The sequence below is a fragment of the Sorex fumeus genome, unplaced genomic scaffold (genome assembly GCF_029834395.1).
Source record: "Sorex fumeus unplaced genomic scaffold, SorFum_2.1 ptg000006l, whole genome shotgun sequence".
NCBI lineage: Eukaryota > Metazoa > Chordata > Mammalia > Eulipotyphla > Soricidae > Sorex > Sorex fumeus.
In genome coordinates, this window is record NW_026606063.1 from 13345398 (window position 1) to 13367021 (window position 21624).

At 56.6% G+C, this 21624-nt stretch overlaps 1 protein-coding gene across 1 annotated transcript in view; it reads right to left on the reverse strand.

Moving 5' to 3' along the window:
• KLHL29 (kelch like family member 29) overlaps positions 1-21624 on the reverse strand; it is a 257496-nt gene that overhangs the window by 28015 nt on the left and 207857 nt on the right. Inside the window, exons 4-5 of the mRNA XM_056123615.1 lie at positions 18048-18189; positions 16668-17177 (exon numbers count right to left, since the gene is read on the reverse strand). Coding sequence (XP_055979590.1) covers positions 16668-17177; positions 18048-18189 — 652 coding nt within the window. The remainder of the gene's footprint in view (positions 1-16667; positions 17178-18047; positions 18190-21624) is intronic.

Sequence of the window (21624 nt, forward strand, 5' to 3'; positions counted from 1 at the left end):
TTTGAGGGTTCTCCCTCTCACTGCTTGTTCCACCATGTAGGCTTAAAGCCAGTGCTGTACAGGGTGGATTTCTCCTCAATATCAGGCTGGCCGGTCACCGGGACTTTCTGGTCTGTCTGAAAGAGCCTGGTGGGTCTCGCCACTCAACAGCTATGTGACAAGGGATTGAGGAGACAGTGGCGACTCCACTGGAGGGGGAGAGCCCCCTGAGGCATGTGTGAGCCTGGTAAGTGAGTCTGGGGTCCGTTCCTGAGGGAGCAGCTCTCCCTCTGGGCTGACTGTGGTGCATGGAATAAGGCAGAGCCAGTTGGAGCTTGTCCCGCTACCCTTGTCCTGGGGGTGCAGAGAATACTGATGTACATGTAGAAGATAGATGTACAGCCATTCAGGCAGGGTGGGGGCACACCAAAGCTGGGAATTAGAGTTCAGAACTTAGAGACCAGCACCAACTCAGAATTTACATCTAGAGTTCAAAGCTTAAAATTTAGCACCCAGAGCGCCGGCCAGAGTCCAATGTTTGACACAGAGGCTAGAATCCTGATTTAAAACCTGGAGCTCAGACAGCTGGAGGGAGGCCTGAGCCCCTGCCCAGCCCACCCGTGTGATCCATTGTGTTCCCGTTGATGCCTCCGCCCTCTGACTGGCACCTGACAGGGTGCCGAGTATTAATTATGGTCAGAGCTTTTCCACATGCAATAAAAAGCCTTTTTAAAGTATCCCTATGGGAGGTGATTAACTCTATTAAGTGGCATTATGGATCTTCCTATCTGTTGCTTTCATAAACATAGTTGTAGGTGGAATGTTTTATTACGGGCATAAAAATGTCCCACATTACAATGCATAAGCACATATTGATGTTATATTTCTTTACTGTGCTGCACGCCCCAGTCCCCAACTGAAAAGAAACTACACGTCTTAATAATTTATGCTCCAAGTTTTAACCAGGATTATCAATGGCAGCTTTTGAGCTTTCTCTTTTGGCAACACAATAGATCATAGTAAAAATGCACCGACAAGCGATGTGTCCGTTTGATTTTTTCCACCTGAATCAGCAGCCCAAACTCCAGACACAGCAGTTTAGGGCAGGCAGCACACTGAAGAATTTAAGTCTAAGCATTTAATCTGTTCTTTCCATAAATTTCTGCTGCTTGTGCTTTATAATGATTCTACCAGAGGAAGTTTATTTATATCGCCGATTTTCAGCCTCAGCACATTGAGAACACAACGGCGATCGCTCAGTCAATAGCTTACAGCCATGTATAATATCACTCCGGAAATCAAAAGCCCATTTGAAGAAAAGAAGGCTCAGATTAAAGTCACTTTAAGACATCAATAACTTGGAACTGGCTGAAGAGAAGTTATAAATATCCAGCCTGCGCATATGCAAATGTTCCTTTACAGACACGCGCACCCGCGTGGGAACTTCCAGGTCCCTCCAGGGCTGCTGGCGCCTTGGCGTTGGGGGCGGAGCCTGACGTCACGGGGCGGAGCCTCGCTCCGGTGCGACCCAGGGATGAGGCGGCCCCGGGATGCTGCTGCCCAGGGATGCTGAGACCCGGGGATGCGGCGGGGAGAGGAGGGGGGGGGGGGGGCGCTGGAGGGGCGAGGCTAGATTTTGACCTGCGCATGTCTGCAGCAGGAGGAAATAGGGCCTTAACATTAGAATCGCTAGAACAGAGGAAGGCGACGCCTCTCTGGTCTGCTTCCCAAGGGGCAGGTACTGCCGAAACAGTATTTTATTTTATTTTTTTTGTTTTGGGACCACACCAGTTGGTGTTTCCGGATCCAGGAGGTGCATGGGAAGCATGCATATACTCCTGGCGGGGAGGATTTGATTACGTCCCAGCTCTGTGCCATTTTTCGGCATCCCCCCACTCCCGATCCTGGCATGTAGACCCAGTGGCTTCTCAATCATTCTCAGCTTGGAGAGTGGGGATGAGGGCCACAGAGGAGGAGGAAGAAGTGGCGACTCCTTGAAAAGCCCTCTGCTCTGAGATAGACTCAGCCCACTAGATTGTTGATCTGCATGAATCGTCCCCAGTCACCCGCAGGAAAGGAAGCTCAGAGAACTTTCTCTGGCCACAATGGCAGAGGAAGAGTTGAATTAAGCTTGGACTCACTTAAGGGCTCTGCTTTGAACGTTTTATTGTTTTTTTTTTCTTTTTGGGGGGTCACACCTGGTGATGCACAGGGATTACTCCTGGCTCTTTACTCAGGAATTACCCCTGGTGGTGCTCAGGGGACCATATGGAATGCTGGCAATCAAACCCGGGTTGGCCGTGTGCAGGGCAAACGCCCTACCCTCTGTGATATTACTCCAGCCCCTCTGCTTTGAAAGTTTTAACTCTTAGTTTGGAAGTGCTTGGAAGCAAAGACAGGACCTCAGACTGTATAAGGGAGAAGAACTATAGTTTAAGGGAGAAGGGAGAAACCCTTATAGTTTTATTAAATTGGTCGCATTGCACACCCCCACCCCCATCTCAAACTACACATCCTAGCCTTCCTCTGGGCAGGAAGGTGTTCCTCCAAGGGCCAGGAGGATTTTTGGGCACTTGGCAAGGTAGCGGTCAGGGTCCCAGGTATACCATAATTGTCATGGTAGAGTAAAGGAGGGGAAGTTGGTGGTGGAGGCTGCAGGCGGGAGGGCTGGTTGGTGGGGCCCTTGGGTGAGATCCCTGGGTCAGGCAAGGCTGGGTGGGAGGGGCCAAATGTGGATGGGAATACGACAAAGCCCAAGAGTTGAGTTTAGAACCTGCTGGATCCCTGGGAGGGATCTGCTTGAGACAGCCAGCAAACCTCAGGCTTTCAGGAACGGAGGAGAGGCAAAATAGACATACCAGATGAAGCTGTAAACGGAATTTCCAGAGATCAGAAGCTACACTGGGTGATAGTGACCCCTCAGGAGACAGAAGAGGAGCGGTTCTTTACTGCCCAAGAGCATGCAGAAGCAGGGGCTATCCCAGAGCCAGTCAGTACCTATGGTCTATGGGCGATGATGAAATGAAATCCTGCATGAGCTCCGACAAGATAGAAGGTGGGCAAGAAGTCACTGATGGAAGCCGAAGACTACACGAAAATGGCTTTCTTTAGGGTGACTTGTGCCTGCATACGCCTAGACTCCAGGAGCCAGTCCTGGGACCTTGCTCTGACTGTTCCACCCTCCCGGACTCTCACCCTTCCTGCCCCACGGGCCACTGCCGCAGTACCGTCAGCAGGGCACTGAGAATCATTCATTCATGCATTCATTCATTCAGTAGGTCTTCAACCAGCACCTAACACGTGCCTGCCACTCAGGATACAATGAGGAGAGCAACAAACCCAAAGTTCTGCCCAGGGATGCCAGAGGCAGCTCAGCAACCTTGGCACCTCTCAAGGGCAGTGGCTCCCAGGGGCTGATGGCACTGTCACGCGGGACCACAGCCTTTGGCTGCAGCTGGTCCTGGAGCTCCCTGCAAATGGCGTTTGGGAGCCATGATTCATCATCTCGCTTCCCTTCTTCCCCTGGGAGCCAGGGCTGGGCAAGGGTCAGTGAGGAATCACTACTGGAGAGGTACAGCTTCCTCCTTCCAGATAAATAACCTACTCAGCCCACTAGATTGTTGATCTGCATGGGTTGTCCCCAGTCACCAGGAAAGGAATCTCAGAGAACTGGGGTCTGTACAGTCCTGTACCCCCACCCAACCCGCCTACCCCAGCCCCTAGGGCTTCAGGACACCAAGCCAACCCCCAGCTAGTGCTTAGCAGGGCGGGTGCTGCAGTGCTTTGGAGAGCAGGCAGGTTGTGTGCTTGTGTGGGTCTGGCGTTGGCGCCAGGGGAGGGGAGGGGCGCAGTTATCTCCCCATTCAGCTGTGACACCCAGCTTCTACTGGGACAGTCCCCACAGTTCTCTGTCATTCCATGCAGTTTCTGTGTGGCAGCTACTGGGAGTCAGGGGATAGTTTCTGGGGACCCCAAGGAAGCCTCTTGGACAAGATGCCTCATCTCTGGGGGAATTCCTTTTGGGGTCCGAAGAGACGGGGCCAGTGCTGGCTAAGGGTGGAGGTGGTGAGAGCTGGGCTAATTAGAGCCCCAGTTGGGGTGCAGAGAACTGCACCAGACTCTTCCTGCTGGCCACCCACCTGCTGGACACCAGCCCAGGCCCTGTCTTGGGAAAAAAGACAACCAGAGGGGCGTCCTGGAAGCCCTAGGCTGGTGCTGGGGTCTAGAAGGATCTTCAGAGGCACAAGGCAGAGGCAGGACTGAGTAGAACAGGGGTGCAGAGGCTGACGCGACCTGGCTGCTGAACTGTGTCCAGGGGACTGCAAGGTGGGGACATAGTGAGAAATGAGGTCCCCTGAGGACTTAGGCCGGTTGGACGCATGTTGGGAAGCTGCTCTGACTTGGAAGTGGGGAGTGGTGAGAAGCTGGAGTTGGGGGCAGGGATAGGAGCAGAGGACCGAGCCCCGAGAGGCAGGTCGCAGAGCGGGGAGGTGGGCCAGCAGGGTGGGCTTGGGGCTGACTGTGAGAGCAGAGAGGCAGAAGGAAGTCTCCGTGGGGACTTAGGGTTCTGCAGCCCTGGGGTCCTCCTCAGGCCTGGCTGCAGGGCAGCTCTGCCTCCAGGGCTCATTGCTCCTAAGCCTCCAAGACTCTCTGCGGAGGGTTGGGAAGACAGCGGGCGTCCTGACCCCCTCGCGGTTTGACCATCTGCACATCTGCTGTGGATGCTCCTGCCCACACCTGGACCCAGGCTCTGACTCCTCTTGTCCCCGACCATGCGATACCCTGGAAAGTGCCTTTGTGTCTCTGAGTCCATTTGTTTATTCAGTCAGGGTTCCAACCACACCAGCTTCAGAACTGTGTGAGAAAATCAACTTGATTTGGATTCTTTTTTTTTTTTTTTTGCCATACCTGGCAGTGCTTGGAGTTGCACTCAGAGATCGCTCCTGGTGGTTTCTGGGACCACATAGGGTACTGGGGATTGAACCCGGGTCAGTCACATATAAGGCAAACACCCTCTCCACTGTACTATCACTCTGGCCGGTCGTGAGAATGAAATGTGTCTGTCCCTGTGGAACACTTAGGAGAGCACCTGGAAGGTAAGAGCTTCACTGAGTACCACCCTCCCCCGCCTCAACCTCCCTGAGTACCTGCTGCCTACGAGCTGTTCTGGTTGCCCACAGCACAACCCCAGGGGGCGCCACACACCTCCCAGACATCCCCTATCACCACTGGTTTGGTCCTGTGATGTTCCTTTAGTGGGTGGACGGCCATGGTCTTGAGACCTGGATATTTAGGATTTAAATCGGCCTTGGACAGGGGTGCTGTGAAGTCGTTTGGGGCTGGGTGGGGGAGGCCGACCTGAGAACGGTGGCTGAGATGCGGGCGGGGATGCTCAGGGCATCTGGGGAGAGGCTCCAGCTTTCCACTCCTGGGCTTGGGGACCCAGCTTTCCGATGTGAAAACTGGGGTGTCAGGGGATGTGGTGGGGCGGAGCATGGTGGTCTGTGGGCAGAGAAGAATCTGCACCCAGCTCCATCTGGGTGCAAGGCCCCAGGCTGCACTCCTCTGTCACTGCAGAATAAATAACCATCCACACCCCGACCACCGGGCTCCCTGCCTGGTTCGTCACTCACTTTTCCCTGTCAGCATGTGCTGTGTCACCGTCTGTCCTGGTGGCCTCTGTGCAGGGAAAGCCAAGAGCATCTGTAAAGGGGCCAGGGGGCCTGTGTTGGGCCATGAGGGCGCTTTTGGGAGCTTGGAGTCAGGGTGCTGCTGTCCCCCAGACTGACCCTCGCACCCTCCCTTTAATAGCCAGACACTGTCACCCCCAGTGTTGGCAACCCGGTGCTGCTTGTGGTTCCATTCTGGTGAGCCCTGAGAGGAAGGGGCTTCCCTCCCAGACTCGTGCATGGCAACTCTCAGGTTCTCCTGGCTCAGGTTGCTGGGCCTCCAGGAGACAGAGACCCTTTCTGGGTGCTGACCTGGGGATGTGGGGGGAGTTCGGGGACCCTCAGTGGAGTGAGCAGGGAAGGAAAGGGATGGAAATGGGGGTTCCAGGAGTGTGGGGAAGAGAGAGACTGAGTGCCAGTTCCCTGCCGGGTCTGTGACCTCCTCACCCCTCCTCAGGCCTCGGATCTCCCCATCTGGTCCCTGCCGGAGCCTTGGGGCCCCGGAAAGCACCAGAAGCAGGACACTGAAGTGACGGCCAGTGGGTGGGGTGGGCCGCGGTGGGTCCCCTCTTGCCAGGGCTGTGCTGGCTGTGTTCCGGAGAATCAGCACAGGGAGAGGTGAGGCCAGCCAGGCCCCCTCCTTGAGAGGCCCAGCCAATTCCTTCTGCTCTGCTGAGCCCCTTCAGAGATATCAGCACACGGTTAATCTTCCTGCTTTCAGAAATGCAGAGTAATTTGCCCGAATGGGGATTTCTGCATATTTATACTAATGTCTGTGTTTAAAGCTTATGAGACAGGGAATTGCTGAGAGATGTCCATTAGCAATATATACAGACTGCAATTATTTCTTTATGGTGTGTGGTTTGACTGCAGAATATTTTATTTCGTTGGAAGTTGCAGGCTTTTGCCTCTTGTGTTTTCTTATGTGCCCACAGAAATCGATCAGAGCAGAAAGGAAGTGAAAAGAGGTGAAAATAAAAGGCTTATGACCTTTCGGGGTTCTGGGGGCCTTGAACGTGCTATACTCCCAATTGCGTGCTCCTCAGAATCTAAATGCGTGCTCCCAAGTGGGGTGGGGGCGTGGGGGCGGGGATTCAGTGCCTGAAAGCAGCACCTTCACCCCAGGAGAAGCCAACAGGGGCGCCCTGGCAGAGACAAGCAGAACGAACAGGGGACCCCACTCTTGACCTCTGCTGGTCCCTGTCCTTGATTTTCCACCCTGAAGCAGAAGCTAAGAGAAAAAGCAAGTCTTACCTGAAATAAGCCCCAAGCCTAGATGTTTACATACCGAAGCTGTCTGGAATCTACTCGGATTCTAGCAGAAACCTAACTCGAGGGCAGGGGGTGGAGCCAGTGTGAAGATGGGGAGGGGGGTGGTCGTGAGGCTGGGACTGTGCTGTGGTCTGTGGGTTCTCAGCCTGAGGCGGGAGTGAGGATTCTTCTCCCCATCCAAGTCTCACAGCTCTTTGGACCTCTCACGAGACTTTCTTTTTATTCTTTCTGGGTTTGGGGGCCGGAGCCGGGGGTGCTCAGGGAACCATATGTGGTGCCGGGGATCGAACCAGCAATTTGCAAGGGAAGCGCCTTATCCCCTGGACTCTCTCTCTCTCTCTGCAACCCCTCCTGGGACTTTTCTGTATCGCGCCAGGCCCGGGGCTGACAGAGTCCAAGAAGGTTCTACAAGCTGAGTCTGGGGAGAAAGTCTCAGCTACCAGCAACCAAAGAAATCCCAGGACATAGGATTATCCTATGGGAACTTGGGACATGACACACACAGTGGAGGAAAGCACTCAGATGACAAGTGACTTTGCCAGCTGTGACATGGCCACACTTCCTCAGGGGACAGGGACCCGCCAGCCCTCAGGGCACCCTGCAGCTGGGGCCTGTCGGCAGTGCCATGTGGAACCACGGTCCACTGCCTTCCTTTCTCCTTGGTCTTCCCTAGCCTCCACGAGACCTGCTTTCTCCTCCTCCCTCCAACAGCAGGGGATGGGGGAGCTGGTACCGCCCTTTGTGGGGGCCCCCAGGATTTCCCTCAGCCAGGCGGAGTCCTCACAGCCTCCATGCAGGCACCTCGGGGAGTGAGGCCAGCGCATAGTTCTGCCTCAGGCAGGTGTTCTGGGCTCCCCCAGCACCCTGTCGCACTCTTCCGCAACTGAGTGGCCTGAAGAGAGCAGGAGGCTGAGAGGACAGCGTCGGGGTCTCTGCTTACCCCCTGTCCGCCTGAGGGCTCCAGGTCTACACTCCAGGAAATGGGGTCGCTGACCTGACCATGCTCCCTGCTTACACTGTGGTGGCCCTTTACAGGGTCCGGGGCCCAAGGCTGAGGGTCTAGAGGCTTTTCCATCTTTTTTTTTCCTTGCTTTTTTTGGGTCACACCTGGCATGCACAGGGGTTACTCCTCATTCTGCACTCAGGAATTACTCCTGGCAGTACTTGGGGGTACTATATAGGATGCTGGGAATCGAACCTAGGTTAGCAAATGCTCTACCTGCTTGTGCTATCGCTAAAACTCCAGCCCCTGCTTTTCCATCTTTTGCCGTGGAACACAGGTACCCCAGGGATGACTGAGTCCTTACGGCTCCATGGGCTGATTCGGGCACTTTGCAAGGCCCGTAGAGGCCATGACATGGGCTGCACCGCCCCCAAGGAGGTAGAGGCTGGGCTAAATGTCAGCGAGGGACTGACCCACTTCCCCACACGCCGCCCTAAGGGAGATGCAGGCATCACTGACAGCTTCTAAATGGATACGCTGCTGTTTGGTAGATTTCAAGAATCTCATTCCTTGAAAAGGGCATAAGCTCAATTAATAGACCTCATTAACTTCAAAGATGTATAGTCTGCGCCCAGAACTGGCGCCTTCGCGGGAGGCTGACTCCATTAACTTTACTGCACCAATGACAGGTCGCATAAGCCTGGGAGCGGAGGCGACAGGAAGGAATCTCTGGGGCCACCTCCCTCCCGACCTCCCCTGGCTTCCCAGGTGTCCTGGGCTGACTCTGGGACCCACCCTCCCTGGATGACACACCACAGGGAGTCGAGGGAAAGACCCAAGAGTCCCCAGTTTCTGTGGAGACTCTCATACCCAGGAGACAAGAGAGCCAGGGAGGGGCTTGTCCCTCCTTCGTCCCCACGTGGTGTTGACAATGCAGACTCCCAGGTGCCCGTGTGGCTCTGAGCACTTTGGGGAGGGCGCTCAGCACTGACTTCCACTCTGGCTTTCCTTTCCACTGGGGTTAGCGTCGCCCCAGCTAGCCCTTCCTGTCTAGGTGTGTCCCTCACAGGGCAGCCCCGGAGAGGAAGCAAGCGCCAGGTGGACAGCTAATACAAACAGCCGCTCTAGGGGCCAGAGAGATGGTATAGCAGGACCTCTGAGGGCAGTGGGATGCTCAGGGACACCGAGGTCCTTGGTCACCAGGCTCAATTTGGGGGGTGGTTTGGAGAGCAAGACATCCTGACGTTCCCTCTGAGCCACTGTTTCTGGAAGGTTCTCTGGGCACCTATGGACAAGCGTGGCTGACCCCTTTATTCGTGTTCCCCGGAAGGAGGTAGACTCTACATGCACTGCAAGTTCCTGCAATAATTGCCATCTGTGACGCTTATGCATTAAAACAAACCATGGCTTGTCCACTGCTTGGACAGACTCAGAAGGTGGGGGTTGGCACAGGGAAGCCCATGAATCAGGCACCTCTGGGAACCTCCACGTGATGGTACTCCTGACCCCAAGTTAGAGAGCTTGTCCCTGTCCCCTCTTCTGCCCCTTACTGGACAATGCTTTCTCCCAGCCCAGTGTGGGGCTGATGCAGACCGTGGCCACAGGCTGCTAACCCAGACTTGGCACCCCATAAGCCAAAGTGTCCCTCATGCCTGGGACTAGTTCTGGCAAGGACAGGGAGCTGTCAGTTACCCAAGGGCGGGGCCGCAGGGGGAGGGGTCAGGCAGGACACATCACTGTGGTTCCCATCAGCAACCATCCCAACACAGGGATGGCATCTAAATTGAAAACCCCAGAACAGCAGGGATGGGACCGTCCAGGGCACCCTGGGAACAGGAGTGGCCTCACAGCAACATCTGGGCCCTTGTGGTAACCTGGTGACCTCCCTAAGCCAGTCTCTTCATGTCAAAGTCTAAATACTTAGAGGTGACCTGTTCTGCTGTTCATGGCTGGGGCTGCGTGGAGGAGGAGGGATTGGGGAGCGGGAGGGGGCGGGCAGGCTAGGCTGGGCTCCATCCAACTCCTAAATTCAAAGGAAGGAAGCCAGAGAGTCCCTAAGCCAAGAGGACGGAGCAGAGAGGCAGAGAAAGGAAGGGTCCAGTAGAGGGCGTGCTCAGCAACCCTCGTTGCTAGGACCAGAGATAGTACAGTAGGGAGGGTGCTTCCCTTGCACGCAGCCCACCCGGGTTTGACCCCCAGCACTTCATAGGTTCCTCTGAGTCCCACCAGGACTGAATCCTGCACAGAGCCAGGGTGTAGCCTCGAAACACTCAAAATTAAAGAGGTGGATTTCAGTCCCTCTAAAACAAGCACAAACACGAATCATCCTAGCCCCGATGAGAAGAGCAAGGAGAAGACCCCGAGGATAACAGCGCTGCGGGAGCATGGGACCCACGAGCCAGCCTGCTCCTTTCCTCTGCTCTTGGCATCCCAAGTGTGCGGCAGGTGTGAGCGAGATCGCGTGTGTCACATGAATAAGAACACCTTCCTAGGAAAGGCAGACTCTGCAGGCCGGTGCTCGGCCACGGCAGGGACAGGTTTCTGTCTCCTGGGCTGTCCTGCCTGTCACTAGGTGTCTCTTTCAAAGGCCCCCTGGCAAGCTGGCGTGAGTCTGGGGGCAGGGAGCAGGTCAGAAGGACGCTGGGCTGGAGGAGCCCTGGGGTCCAGAGACGGCGCTGAGGGAGGCACACTGGCATCCAGCTCTGTGGAGGGGCTGTCTGGTCCCTCACCAGTCCCCAAGGTGCCTCCCTGCAGTAAGATTCTGTGGCTCCAAGAAACTGCCCCCAAAACGGTGCTCAGTTCCCAAAGAGCAGAGTGTGTGGTTCACAGGGACACGTGTGGAAACGGAGCATCCATGAGAGGCTCTGTCAGGTAGCCGCCAACCCCGGAAAGCCCGCAGCTCAGTCACGCCGCGCAGGGCTTGGGAGTCAGTGCTCAGCTCTACTCAGCTCATACAAACTGAGCTGGACGCCTCTACTCAGAGGTGGTGGGCTCTAGCCCCCTGCCCCCTGCCATATGCCTTGTAAGCAATGGACCAGTTAAGGAGGTGGTGAAGGTGAAAGGAGGCCCTCAGGGTGGGAGTCTGACCCAAGGGCTGGACTCGGGGCTCTGCGCTGGACGCCGACGCCGCCCTACATGCGCCAAGCACCATCTCGGCAGCCGTCACGGGGATTTCTGCACAATCTCTTGCACATCACAACTGAGTGTGTGACACTCCACCCCCTCCCTGACACACCCCATCACCGAAAAAGCCCACAAGAGAGGGGGAGTGAAATAAGGAAATCCGAGGATGAGAAGCAGGCGTCTAAGCACACAAAAGGGTTCTCTGAGGACACGCAGGGAAGCAGCTGACAGCCAGCCATGGGGAGGCCCCTGTGGGCACCCGTTCTAGGGCATCGGCCTCCAGCGCCCTGAGCAATGCCTTCCTGTGGTTCAAGCAACGGACAGACACACAGCGTGGGACACGAGATCGGGCAGGTGCAAATGCCAGGTGCTGGGATTTGCACCGGGACACAGCAGCGCTCACACGGTTCTGACAACGTGGCCCCGAGGGTCGGGGAGGTCACTGCAGTGCTTGCGTCCTCCGAGGATGCAGCATCCTGGTCCAGGCGCCTGGCCGCTGAGATGCATTATTTTTCAAAAGGGAGGGAGCCTAAGCAAACAGGCAATGACAACTATTTCAATAGATTGCCACCTTTGGGCCATATTTTTCCGGGAGCAATTTACACAATGTTTTCTGCTCCTCGCCTCGAGGCTTGTATTATTTTTGCCTTTTACATTTCTAGAAGGGTGGAGGTGGGGAGTGTGTGTTTCTCAACTGGATGCCATTCCCACCCAATCGCTGCTCAGGAAGCCGGGTGGGCCATGCGCTTTCTCTGGTTCTGTTGCAGGCTTTGGGGCTTCCTGTCTCCTTCCTGACCCCATTCCATGGGCGCCTGTGAGCTGTGCCCAGCTGGGTTTCCCCGAGTTTCCTCCTGACCTCTGGGGCGGAGCCTCACTGGCCCCAGTCTGGCAGGTGCTACATCCTCACTGAGGCCACATGGAGGTGGGCCAGGTGTCCCTCACTAGGAGACAAAGGGGCTGACCACAGGTTCCCAATCAGGGGGTCCTGCTCCCCATGTTTCCTACCCACATCAAAGCCCCTGCAGCCCAAGGGGGTCTTCACCCCGCCAGACCCGAGAGCTCCAGGGACTCACTGAGTCAGCTGCTGCTGGCACTGCCCCTCTGAGGGGGACTTAGGGGGACACTGGGGGCCCAGGGAAGGATGGGACAGGGGCTTGGGCTGTGAGAAAAGGCCTCTGGGAACTGCCAGGCAAGTCTCAGGTCAGGACGGACCCCGGGGACCCTTGAGCAGAAGCGAGTGTGCGGGTGAGTGTGCGAGTGTGTGAGAAGATGTGTGAGTGTGTGTATGAGGGTGTGCAAGAGCTTGTGTGAGAGAGTGGCGCGTGATTCTATGAGAGTGTGAGATTGTTAAGAGTGTGTGTGTGCATGTGTGTGTGTAACTATGACAGGCACACCCCCCAGTATTCTCCTCTAAGATCTCACTGTGGAAAATGTCTGTCTTTGTGCATCCTCTCCATCCCTCCTTAGGCTTCCATCACTCGCCAGCCCTCTCCCGCTCTCCATCCCTCCATCCCCCATCCCTCCATCCCTCCCCTATAGCTCCATCCCTCCTCATATCTCCATGCCTCCATTATTCCTCTATCCCTCCATCCCTCCTAATCCTCCCCAGTCCTCTACATCTCTCCCTCCTTCCCTTTCCATCCCTTCTCTCCATCCCTCCCCATCTCTTCTATCCTCCATCCCTCCCTGCCCCTCCCCACCCCTCCTCTACCCTCCTCCTACATCCCTCCACTCCATCTTCCTGACATCCCTCCTCCATCCTCCCTTATTATTTCCCCATCCTTCCCCTTCATGCCTCCTCCATTTCTTCCCTCTCCATCCCTTACCTCCATCTCTCTTCTCCATCCCTCCCATCCCTCCTCATCCCTCCTCCATCCTTCCTCCACCCTCCCTTCGTCTCTCCTCCATTCTCCCCTCATCCCTCTCCTCCACCATCTCTTCTGCCTTTATTTAATGGCAGGGGTCATACAGTTCTTGTCCAGTCCCCCCTGCCCCCCCCGTCCTCTTGCTGTCTTCCACATTCTCCCTCGCCCCCCGCCCCAACACCCACAGAATGCAGGATTCTTATAGTTTCTGTATCAGGGCGCTGACAGTCATAGGAGTGGAGGGGAGGTAGCAGTGTCTGGGAGGTGGAGGAGGGGTCCAGGGGAGGGGTGCATGTGGCGGGATTGGTGGGGGGAAGGGCTGGGAGTGGCTACACCAGGCACAGGGTTTCCTGCTGTTCTCTTCTGAGAGGCCGGGCCTTGCCGCATCACCATGCCAGAGCCCAGGCAAACCGCTCTTGGCTGTGGCTTCTGACCCTGGTGGTCAGACTCTTCCAAGCCAAGGATTCTATGGGGGTTTCATGGTGCCAGGCACAAAACCAAAGGCTTTTCATCAAATGACGCCCTTAATCCTCACCACAAATCTCAGAGGCAGGTTCGAGGTGTTGCCCCTTTCACGGATGAGGAAACTAAGGTAGAGTTCCAGATTCCACAGGCTAGGAGGGACTCTGACAGGGGCGTCTGGGCTCTGTCTCCAAAGTGGAAGACAGGTCGGAGGGATGACACAGCTAGAGAATAATCTCTCCCCAGCACAAGCCTAGTCACGCAGGGTTTCAAGCCCCCAGCCCCCGTCCCCAGGCCAACGCCAGCCATGGCAGGCAGCGGGTGCACGTGTGGCACAGGGCAGTGACAGTGGGCTGGGAAGGGTCCCCAGGTCTGAGGCTGCCACTTCCCCCAACTCCCAAGCCAACCGGCACGTGTGGTTTGCAGCAGAATCCCAATGGAACTCATTCATTCTCTCTCCCTTATCACTTTACACACATGAAATCCATTTTAATTAGCATTCAATATATAATCTAAAGACAAAAAAAAAAAACCTCCACAGATTGCTCCCCACCCCCAGTGATTCTTAGCGAAAGATTTATCTTGTATGTTTCTTAAGAAAATCTATATGTGCCCAATGCATTTAAATAACACTCATTACAGCCCGCGGCATGCAGGCCGGCGTCTCGTCACAGATGAGAGACAATCGCTTGACCTATTGCAAATCAAAAAGCATTTCCACACCACCTTTATTTTTCAATTGGTTAAGTTTTAAATTAAAGTCCCAACACCCGTTTGGGAAAGGCAGCCCGGCGAAAGAGGCCCCGCGACTGAAATTTCAGCTCAGTCGATCAGAAGATAATTACGAGAAACAAAAATGTGAAATTTTAAATCAGGGCGCTAATGATGCCTAAAAATACCGGGAGCCCATCCCGGTGGCCGGCTGGCCCCGTTCTTCGTGGAGGGAATCGTTCCATAATTATCCTACCTCGCGCGAGGCCGGGCTGTGTCTGTCCGATGATAGCGGAGCAAGAACGGAGGGGCTTTAATGAGGGAGAGTGCAGGGGTGATGGGAGGGTGGGTGGGAGTCTTATTAGAATGCCGGGCAAGGTTTCAAACAGAGCATGGGAGAAAGGGAAATGTGCGTGTGTGTGTATGTGTGTGTGTGTGTGTGTGTGTGTGTGTGTGTGTGTGATGTGTTTAAAGTGGGGTTCTGGGCTAGTGTGGCCTGGTCACCGAGGCGTCTTCTGGGAGCCAGCTGTCTGTCACTCAGAAGCACGAAATCAATTGGGCATCAGATATGTACAGTCCCTGGGGGCAAAATTAAAAGTGACCCAAATCCAGAGCCACGTGGCTTGGTCAGGAATAGGAGCCTCCCTTGGCAATGTTCAAAGCTTGGGTTTGAGAAACCCGGTTTCTCCTCTGACAAAGATAAAGTTGTTTGACAGGCGAGATGACAGACAAATTACAGCTTGAGCAAGAAAGGCTTTTAAGATTAGAAATGAAAGGAGGAATTACTTAAAAAAAAAAAAAACACAACACACAGCACCACAGCCAAGCCCGACCCCACCCAGGCTGGAGTCCGGGAATATCGGTGTGTGTGTATACCACTCTCTCTCCCAGGCAGGGATGCCAGCACCTGCCCGCAGGGGAGGCACCAGCTCAGTCACTCGCAGGCTGACTTGGGAAATGGACAAAATGGACGGGTCCCGGGGTTCCCCGGCTGGTTCACCCCACCCTCTGCCCGACTCCATCCTTGCCCATGTGGGGCCTCGCCCCTCACCCATCCCATGAGTTTGGGCCCTGGACCCCTGCCCAGACGCCTCGGGGTGGCTCTGTGTGGCCTCCTGGCCGGGTGCACACAAGACCTGTCTTCCCACTTCTCTTGCCCTGGTCTTGGGGGTAGGAGGACCCCAGCTTGGTGCCGAGGGCCCCTCTAGAAGCTTTGGTCCCATCTGCTCACAGAACTCATTGGCTGGGTGCCTGGAGCCCGGCCAACAGCCCCCAAGGCGGGTGAGGGAAGTGTGGGGAGCCTCCTGGGTACCCCGGCCCCCATGTCCCAGCTGGCAGTGCTGAAACTGCTACAGCTGATGGTGCTTAGTGTTTGGGAAGTTGCTTCTTGGGGTGCTCAGGGGACCCTAGGGGACTGGGGGTTGAAGTGAGGCTTCCTGCATGCAAAGCCTGCACCATTCCGGCCCTGGGGACTCTCGGCAATCCAAGTTGTTATTTATTTATTTATTTATTTATTTATTTTAGGGACAGAGCTTCACCAAAACACTGCTTCAAGAAAAAAAAAAAAAAAGATCTTCCAGCAAGAGTTTAACCAGAATTCAGATGTCATTTTCTCTCATTTTTTTGTCGCTTGAAAAGAACACCGATTTCCACACAAGAGAGTCAAAGCTCAGTGCCACTGGGCACTAGAGCCGGTGAAGGCCAATGTGCGCTGAGGCCTGGATGGGCCCTGAAGGATATACCAGGCCCCAGGGAGCAGCGGAAGTAGAGAGAAGGGCTGGGACCTGAGATGCCATTTCTGGGGGGCTGGAGGTGGGGGGGCGGCTGCACACTTGTGCCCTGAGGCGCCCCCAGGACTGTCTGTTCTCTGCTTTCAAGGGGAGGTCTGAGGACCCCCATGGTGTACCCCATGTCTCAGCAGGAGCGGGGCCCGGTGTTCTGGAGCTCACAGGGACAGGCATGTCCGCCCAGTGAGACCCCGCTGTCCCCAGCCTATGCCCCTGTGTATGACCCTGTTGCACCATCTCCCCTGCCCCCAAGGCCTCTGCTGGTGCCCTTGGCCCTCGCCTCTGGCCAGAGCTCCCCTCCCGGGCAGTGCTGTCCAGAACCTGCCTCAGGGGCCCCTGGAAGGAGAACTGGGGTTGAGGGGAGGGGGTCTCTGCAGATCTGGGATGAAGGGGTGCTTCCCCAGGACCTCGCAGCTTTCTCAGAATCCCTGAATTCAGGGGGCTGGGGATGGTCTGAGATGGTCCCCAGCTCACCCATCGCCTGGCACAGGGAGGGCACCCTTTCCCAGGGAGGGATGCAGACAGTTCAACTTCTACTTGTCCTCCTGGGTGAGAGATGGAGACCCCGGAAGCCCAGAGGGAAGGCTGATTCGTGGTCATGGTGCTCAGGGCAGAGCTGCGAGCAGCCTGGGCATGGGCTGGAGGCAGAAGGCCCTGGGTCCGGCTTAGCGGGCTCCCCTCGGCATCCCCATACCTTCCCTTGGCCTCCTCTGAGGCTCTGACCTCGGGCGTGGGAGGCCAGGCAGGAGCCTTGGGTGGCTCAGCTCTCCAGAGACCCCCTTTCATGCCCATGGCCCTGTGATGGCCACGGGGCCCCTGCATAGGTGAGGGAGGATATGGAGGCAGTGGGACTTACCTTTGGGGTGCCCGGGGTCGGTGAACTCATACTTCCCCACGCCGATGGTACGAAGCATCTGCAGCCCGGGGGCAGAGTCGGTGGTGGGGGGCCCGTTGGTGGTGGGGGCCCCGCTGGGGAGGGTGGCGGATGGCTGGGCTGGCGGTGGGGGCATCAGGGGCCCGGCCATGTGGCCATTGCCCACGGCGCTGGGGCCCGGGCGGGCCACCTGGCCCACACTGGGCAGGGTGGACACAGCCAAGGGCTGCGGGCTGGCGTACAGAGCCTGGGCCGGCATGTTGACCACCACGCTGCTCAGCGGCTGGGCGGGCGGCTGTGGGAGCGAGTAGTGGCCGGGCATCAGCGGGAGCTGGGGCCCCACGTGGGGAGGCAGCGAGGGGGTCACCCCGATGACCGGGGCCTGCACGTTCACGGCCGGGCTGAAGGTGGGAGGCTGGGCCACGCCGTAGGAGTGAGCGATCAGGGCGGGCTGGCTCCCGGCGGCCACTGTGGTCACCCAGGGCCCCGTGCCTGCAAGGGAGATGGAGGAGAGATGTCACCAGCCGGAGGGGGGGGGGGCATCCACACCCACCCACTGCATCAACTGGCCCTGGACGGGGCGTCTGGCTCCCAGCAGGGGATGAGATGCTGGTCGGGATGCAATGCCGGCCTTCAGGGATGCAGATTTAGAATCTGCTTACAGGAGTACAGAGTAAGCTGGGCCCATGCAAAGATGGCTGCGGGCTCAGAGCACAAGGCACCCTTGCCTGGGAGGGGAATGGAGACAAGGAGCCCTGGTTTGATGTGTGGGTCCAAGCACCCAGGAGCACAGAGCAGGGCATGGGATGTGCATCTGCTCTGGGCAGCATCCTATCCATCTGCTGGATGGACCTCAACCTCCCACTCCCAACTCCACCCCATCCCCAGCTCTTGGAATGTCAGAAGTGACATGGACAGGGAACTCTGGTGGGGCCGTGCGACATATTCCAGACATGTCAGGTCATTCCTTCCATTCTGGAAACCAACTAACCGACCCTGCAAGTCACTGCGTCTCAGTGGCACGCAGGTGTGTGCGAGGTGAGGGTGCTGGGGGGTCCAAGGATGGGGTGCTGGGGCCCACTCAGAGCCCCTTGCTTAGGAGAGCCAGAGGCTGGGCCCTCAGGCTGCGGCTGATGCTCAGGGAATGGCTCGAGGCCCTGGGAGGTCCCCAGGGGCCTGGGGTGCTGTAGGAAGCAGTGGACCCCACATCTGAGGAATGGAATATGCCAGTTCTCACAGGACAGCGGACAAGCACTCCCGCCTGGGGGGGTGGGGAAGCGGACACTGAGGAACCTGCCACAGGTCTGAGGACTGAGGCTGGGGCCAGCCCTGATGATGGTGATGCCTGCCCAGGACACTCACCTGGGTTGTCGCTCTCCCGCATCTGCTTGGAGGGCGGCTCCTCCGTGTCCCAGGGCGTGGACTGGTTGATGGGCGTCTGTCCCCACCGGATGCTGGTGGTGAGTCCCTGGGCCGGATTGTCCGCCTTGGAGATGCCGGGGGCCTAGGGGGAGAAGCAGAGTGGGAGGTGAGTGTCCCTGTCCAGATCACTGCCCTGGGCTCAGCCCCCAGCTGCACCTCTGAGCCCAGGGGGCAGCAGCAGAGACACTTCTGCCTCTCCCACCAGCCACCCCAGGGTCTCCCTTGCCTCTCCCTATTACTCTCTCCCCGATCACAAAGGCCAGTGTGGTGCGAGAAGCCAGTCCTTGATCATCCCCTCCATCACCCCCAACATTTTGGATGCACCAAGGAAACATTGGCACAGGCTGTGGTGACCTTGTGTCAGAGCAAGGCAGTGCTTCAGAGCTAACACAGCAAGCGTGGATGAGGTGCGAGGTCGCTGGGGTAGGGAGAGAGTGAGGCCCACACAAGACAACTGCCATCTTGCCCCCAGGGCTGGTGGGCAGGGGGCACCTTTACAGGACCCCTGATTACTTGCTGCAGGGAGGAGGCAACTTCTGTTCCAGGCCCTCATTACTTTATATTCAGGGTCAGGAGGGATTAAATAGGGTCTGAACAGCAATTACAGGCTCGAGGTGGAATACTACACAGTCATGAAAAATCACACTCAATTAAAATTCCAGACACACAAATCCAGTATTCTCACTCTACCAGGATCCAAAGAAAGCAGGATCAGTAGGCACACACACAAAACCACAAAACCAGGCTGGGGAGACAGCAGGAGCAGAAGGAGGAATCCGAAACACTATCGGGTGGCCATGGTCTTGAGCAAGGGGATTATGGGCAACTTTTGATTCTCTCATCTACACTGCACCCACCTTTTCTGTGATAGCTGTTGCTGTGATTTATAATAAGCAAAAAATAGATACAATTCAGGAACCCCATTGGCAAACCCAGATGGATCACGGGAAGTGAGGGTCTCTGGGTCTCTCTGACGCTGAGTAATCACAGCCCTGCAGGGTGTAGCCTTAGTCCAAACTTGAGGTGAAAGAAAAGCAGGGGGAAGCCGAGAGGGCTTCTTACTAGGGATGGCCACAGATGGCGAGAGGAGCCTCCGGGCACTTCTCTCTCCCACTGAGATGGAGGCACTTTTTTATAAAAATTTATTTTCTTTTAGTGAATCCCCGTGAGGTAGTTACAAACTTATGAACTTCCGTGTTTGCATTTCAGTCATACAATGATCGTTTCTCCATCCCTCCACCAGTGCCCATTCTCCTCCACCAATGTTCCCAGCATCCCTCCCAACACCCCTACCCCATCCCCCACCACCCCACCCCACCTCTGTGGCAGGGCATTCCCCTTTCTCTCTCCTTTTGGGTGTTGTAGTTTGCAATAGAGGTATTGAGTGGCCATCGTGTTCGGTCTATAGTCTCCTTTCAGCACGCATCTTTCAACCCGAACGGGTCCTCCCAACATCCTTTGCTTGGTGGTCCCTTCTCTATCTGAGCTACCTTTTCCCCCAGCACGTGAGGCCGGTTTCCAAGCCGTGGAGAAGACCTCTTGGTCCTTCTCTCTACCACTCTTGGGTGTAAGTCGGTGGAGGCACTTTTTATTTACTGTTTGGATTTTTTTTGAGTCTCCTGAGCAGTGTTCTGGCCTCGGGGCTCCACCAACAATTCTTGGCCCACGGGGTCAGTAGCTCAGTGCAAGGGTCAGGGGGGTGGCGCTGCTCAAGCCCTGGGCTCTGACATGGTGCTCGGGGCCTCCAGGGCACTGCTTGGGCAGGCACCCGGGGTGCCCCTTTGTAAGCGTGTGTTCCAGTGCCCTGGCCCTTCCTAACTTCTGCAGAAGCTTCTGCAGCAGCCCCGGAGAGGCAGCACCGCCTCTCGCAGCCCCAACCTTGCTGAGAGCGACGCTCCTGGCTCTGCACCAGGCCAGCTGGGGAGGGGGCGGCACTTCACGGGCCTTCATATGCCAAGTGCGCTGGTGAGCAGCTGTGCACCGGGCAGGGGCCCTGCTGGGTGAGAAGGGCGTGTCTGGTCAGGACCTTGGGCCAAGGAGCTAATTGCAAGGGGTCACACTTTCTTCCTGGGACTGTGTTTCAGATGCAAACAGAGCAGTAAACAAAGCCAAAGAGTGACTCTGGGGAAAGAAGGCCTCAGCGACCTTGGCAGAGGTGCTGCCCCAACTCTGTCTGATGGGCACCCAATATGGGCACAGGGGTACTGGGGGGCACCGAGGTCAAGCCAATGTATGGGCTTAGAGATCAGTACGGCGGCTCCTGTTCTCTGAATAGCTTTTCAGGGTGCCCTGGCTGCAGCCCCCTCTCGAGGGGAGCCCAGGCCACAGCTGTTGCCACCCTCACCCCGACAGATACTCCCTGTCATCACAGGTATTCTTGGCAGAAGAAGCCTGTGTCCCGAGGCACTCAGCGTCCTGTGGAGGCTGAAGCTGGAATGTGGAGCCCCCGTGCGGCCAGAAGGGGGCGCTGCAGCACCTCTGCTGCGCTGGTGTGCAGGGCCCTTGAGGAACTGCAGGCCATTCCTCCTGCATCAGCATCCCGGGAAGAGGACTGACAGCACGGGGAGGACCTTCCAGCAGTGGCTGCGCGGTGCTGTCGAGTGTGTGTGTGTGTGTGTGTGTGTGTGTGTGTGTGTGTGTGTGTGTGTATGCGTGCGTGTGTGTGTATGTCTGTATGTGTGTGCATGTGTGTGTGTGTGTGCGCGCGCGTGCGTCTGTGCGAGCTTGTGCGTGTATGCGAGCGCGCGTGCGTGTGTGTCTGTATGTGTGTATGTGTGTGCGCACACGCATGTGAGGGGCTGTCTCAGGAGCACAGGACCTGGACCCTCACAGCGGGCATGCCCACTTCACCCTCCGATTGGGGCATTTTGGAACTCTCCTTATATGCTCAGGCCCTCGATCTCAATCCCCGACTGCAGCCAGCCTGCTCCCTGGCGGGCCTGCTGGCCAGCTGGTGTGTGGGCTAAGTCCATGCACCAGGAGAGGGAGGCACTGGGCTCGGCCAAGACCGAGCTGCTGTCTGGCTGTGTCTGTAGGGAACGGTGCGAGCAGCAAGTGTTCTTGCGGGGAAGGCAGCGCTCAAGTGGCGCTCAGGGGTCTGGGGGCACTCCTGGAGATAAAGCCGGTCTTCCGGGAAAACAGCTGAATGCACAGACTGTGCCATGCTGGGGGTCACCAGGGCTGCACCCAGCAGTGCTGGGGACCGATCTTGGGGCCTTGTGCATGCCAGGCGTGTGCTTCAGCCCTCTGAGTTCTACGTACAAGCAAGCGGCTGGGCTGGGGGAAGGAATGCCATCTCCCGTTCTCTCCTTTCAGAGACAGACCAGGACCCTCATTCTGCCTGGTTCTGTCACTGCTACCAGCCTTTTTTGTTTGATTTGGGACCACATCCGGCGGTGCTCAGGGCATACTCTTTTTTTCTTTAATTGAATCACCATGAGCTATAGTTACAAGCTTTCATGTTTGAGTTTCAATCATACAATGATCAAATACCCATCCCTCTATCAGTGCACATTCT